Genomic DNA, 3,717 nt, shown 5'->3' with positions numbered 1-3,717 from the left:
ACTGCAGGCGCACGGCTGGGGAGCGAAGCCACGCACTGCAGGGCAGCGAGCAAGGGAGAGATCCTGGGACTTCCTGCCATGGCTGATCTTCCCCTCTGAACTCAGAGTCCTCTGGGTCTGCAGTTCTTCTCTGCTGAGAGCCAGGCATCCAGAAAGTTGTCCGTCCACAGACCTGCAGTATTGACTCCTTAATTCCCTGTGCTTTACATGATGTTATGATGTGGAGTGCCAATAACAAGGATGGTCAAACCATGGCACCAGATGGGGCGTTTGCAGCTTTGCTCGGCACACACAGTCTGCTAGGACAAACAATGCTGCAGGAATCAGTCTGTGCACTGGTGATGAATTCATCTGACTTCAAAGTACGTTGTGCAGAGATGACCCTGTTGTCTATCAGGAGCTGCCAATGCAGAGACCTAAGGACATCCCCAGGGAGAGCAGTGAGGAAGAGAAAATGCCATCTTCTGCTGGAGAGCTGGGCCGGGCTGCTGGGACACAGGGAGCTCATAAAAGTGGGCAGTGCTGCAGAGAGACGGCTGTGCCCAGGAGCAGCTCTTGTGCACAGCACAGCCTGCAGGTGACAGGAGGAGAGCAGAGCAAGGAGAGAGAGCTTGTAGGATGTGTATGGTGTGAGCAGGCTGTGAGCTCACTGGAGGAGCATCGCTGGCAGCCTCTGACAAGGTCAGTCTCACTGCAGGCTGTGACTCTGCCGCCTGCCAGGCTCGGTGCTCAGCCTGCCTGGGGAGCTGCCCAGGGCGCTGCGGGGAGATGTGTGGGGGGAAGGAGCCCCTCGGCAGGGCAGGGCAGGGCAGGGCAGGGCAGGGCAGGAGCCTTCTGCTGCTGGGGGCATGGGGATCACAGCTTCAGCGCTGCCAGAGTGTCTCCAAGGGCACTTTGCAAGAGGAGAGACAAGGCAGGGATTTTCCCATACCTGTCCTTAGGGAAGGAGAATGAGTTGGAGGCAGAGATCTGAAAGGAGATGTGAAATATGAACGCAGCTATAAGAGTCCTGAACTGGACGTTTCTCAGCCTGCAGTTACACGCACAAACTCCTCATGTGCTTTCAGCCCCTCTTCTCCCAAAGGATTGCACCAGCTGAAATTTCCATGCTTCTCTGCAGACATGAATAATGCACTTGTCCAGCAAACAGGCAGCTTTCTCTAGTAGAAATTCAAGTGCACAGAGGTAGGAATGGGCACTCTGAGTGCAGACAGACGAAAGATACATGAATGGAAATATGTCATAGGAAGAAAGTATCCAGGAGGCTGGGATATGATTAGGCAATGAGAGGAAAGCAAGAGCTCCTTCATCTTCCACTTCTCAAGGGATGGTGAAGCTCGTGTAAATTCAAGTTATGGAGTTCAATGAACCCTGTCCTAAGAGAAAGAAACACTGTTATAGTATAGGGGTGGAGTGTCTCTGAAAAAGCTCTTGACTCGTCATTATCTTCTGCACTCTGCACAGGACTCCAGGCCCAGCAGGAACTGCAGATGCCCAACAGCAGCTCCATCAGCCAGTTCCTCCTCCTGGCGCTGGCAGACACGCGGCAGCTGCAGCTCCTGCACTTCTGGCTCTTGCTGGGCATCTACCTGGCTGCCCTCCTGGGCAACGGCCTCATCAGCACAGCCGCAGCCTGCCACCACCGCCTGCACACCCCCATGTACTTCTTCCTGCTCAACCTCGCCCTCCTCGACCTGGGCTGCATCTCCACCGCTCTCCCCAAAGCCATGGCCGATGCCCTCTGGGACACCAGGCACATCTCCTACGCTGGATGTGTTGCCCAGACCTTTCTGTTTGTCTTTCTGATGTCAGCAGAGTATTGCATCCTCACCATCATGTCCTATGACCGCTACGTTGCCATCTGCAAGCCCCTGCACTACGGGACCTTGATGGACAGCAGAGCTTGTGCCACCATGGCAGCAGCTGCCTGGGGCACTGGGCTTCTCCATGCTCTGCTGCACACTGTCAGTACATTTTCTCAGCCACTGTGCCGAGGCAATGCTGTGGATCAGTTCTTCTGTGAAATCCCCCACATCCTCAAGCTCTCCTGCTCTGAATCAGACTACCTCAGGGAAATTGGTTTCATTGTGCTTAGTGTTCTTGCCGTATTTGCGTGTTTTGTTTTCATTGTTGTGTCCTATGTGCAGATCTTCAGGGCCGTGCTGAGGATGCCCTCTGAGCAGGGACGACACAAAGCCTTCTCCACGTGCCTCCCTCACCTGGCTGTGCTCTCCCTGTTTCTCAGCACTGACTTTTTGGCCTACATGAAGCCCCCATCCATCTCCTCCCCATCCTTGGACCTGGTGGTTTCATTTCTCTACTCAGTGGTGCCTCCATCATTAAACCCCCTCATCTACAGCATGCGGAACCAGGAGCTCAAGGATGCAGTGAGGAAAATGTCATGGACAAATTTCAGTAGGGTCGTCTTCTCATCTGCCTGAACAAATGACTCAGTTTTTTCTGAAACATGCCTATGTTGTCTTAGAAATATTGAATGGCCTGTACTGAAAAGGACTATAAAGATCATCTAGTTTCAACCCCACTGTTACAGGCAGGGTCACCAACCACCAGAGCAGGCTGCCCAGAGCCTCTCATTTCCAGCCTGGCCTTGAAAGCCTCCAGGGATGGGGCATCCACAACTTATGTGGGCAACCTGTCCCAGGGCTTTACTACCCTCTGGGTGAAAAACCTCCTTTTAATATCTAGCCTAAACCTCCCCAGCCTCAGTTTAAAACCGCTCCCCCTTGTTCTATCACCAGCCACTGTGCTAAACAGCCATTCCCCCTCCTCTTTATACATTCCCTTGAAGTACTGGAAGGGCACAATGAAGTTTCCTCAGAATCTTCTCTTCCCCAAACTAAGCAAGTCCAGTTCCCTCAACTTTTCTTCCTAGCAGAGCTGCTCCAGCCTTCTGATCATCTTAGTGCCCTCCTCTGGACCCACCCCAAGAGGGGAAGCTGGGGGGCCCACAGGCAAAGGAGGGCTCTGCAGTGGTGCTGCTGAGCCAGCAGGGCAGATGGAGAGGGACTCAGCAGTAGAGAGAGTCTGACAGCGATGACCCAAAATGGTTCATGGATGTTTGTGTTCACTGAGAAGAAATCAGAGTTTCTTGGCTTCCCAGTGGCCATTTCAGCACTGGGTCACCCCCAGGAATCCAGTGACTTGTCTGGGGGCATTGAGTGTGCTGGGTTGGGCTGCAGCTGCAGGGACAAAAACAACATTGGCAGCGTACTGCCCTGAGACCTTCTTCCCAAGTTCCATCTGCAGCTTCCAGAGGGCTCTGCTCTCCTGCAGGTCCTCTTGGAAAGCTGCCTGTCCCAGACACGATCTCTGGGGCCCTTGGAGATGGCATGGGATGCTTGTGATCACACAGTGGAGCTTTGCTCCTTTTCATTTTTCCCCATTAATAATGATCATTTCCTGTCTACTGATGTAAAGTACTTGTCCTAGTGGGAAGGTGAACCACACTGGTGGGATATGGCTGAGGAGTGTGTTCTCTTTTTAGGCAAATTGTATTGTGCTTTACTGTTGTTTGTTTTAAAGCAGGAAGCAACATCCTGTGCCTGCGTGCAGACAGTTCTCTTAGGGAAGCAGGTAAAGGAATGGTGTAAAGGAACTGTACCATCCAGCTGCAGACTGCAGTGGAGAATTCTGGTGTAGGGAAAAGTGATGCAAGGGCCAGGTGCATACAGCAGACACGTCAGGCCTGGGGAGGTG

General features: G+C 53.0%; 1 protein-coding gene across 1 annotated transcript; it reads left to right on the top strand.

The window, feature by feature from the left end:
* The first annotated feature begins 1,490 nt into the window (after positions 1–1,490).
* On the top strand, positions 1,491–2,441 carry LOC128079816 (olfactory receptor 14J1-like). The gene has a single exon (XM_052681363.1). It carries the CDS (start codon positions 1,491–1,493, stop codon positions 2,439–2,441), a length of 951 nt encoding a protein of 316 aa, XP_052537323.1.
* The last annotated feature ends 1,276 nt before the right edge of the window (positions 2,442–3,717 follow it).

Source organism: Tympanuchus pallidicinctus, unplaced genomic scaffold, assembly GCF_026119805.1.
Source record: "Tympanuchus pallidicinctus isolate F22 unplaced genomic scaffold, pur_lepc_1.0 scaffold196, whole genome shotgun sequence".
Lineage (NCBI taxonomy): Eukaryota > Metazoa > Chordata > Aves > Galliformes > Phasianidae > Tympanuchus > Tympanuchus pallidicinctus.
Note: the sequence above shows the minus strand (reverse complement) of the source record. Positions and strands in the feature narration are given on the sequence as shown.

Coding starts and splice junctions, on each gene's coding strand:
- LOC128079816 (XM_052681363.1), top strand. CDS start 1,491: ATGCCCAACAGCAGCTCCATCAGCCAGTTCCTCCTCCTGGCGCTGGCA.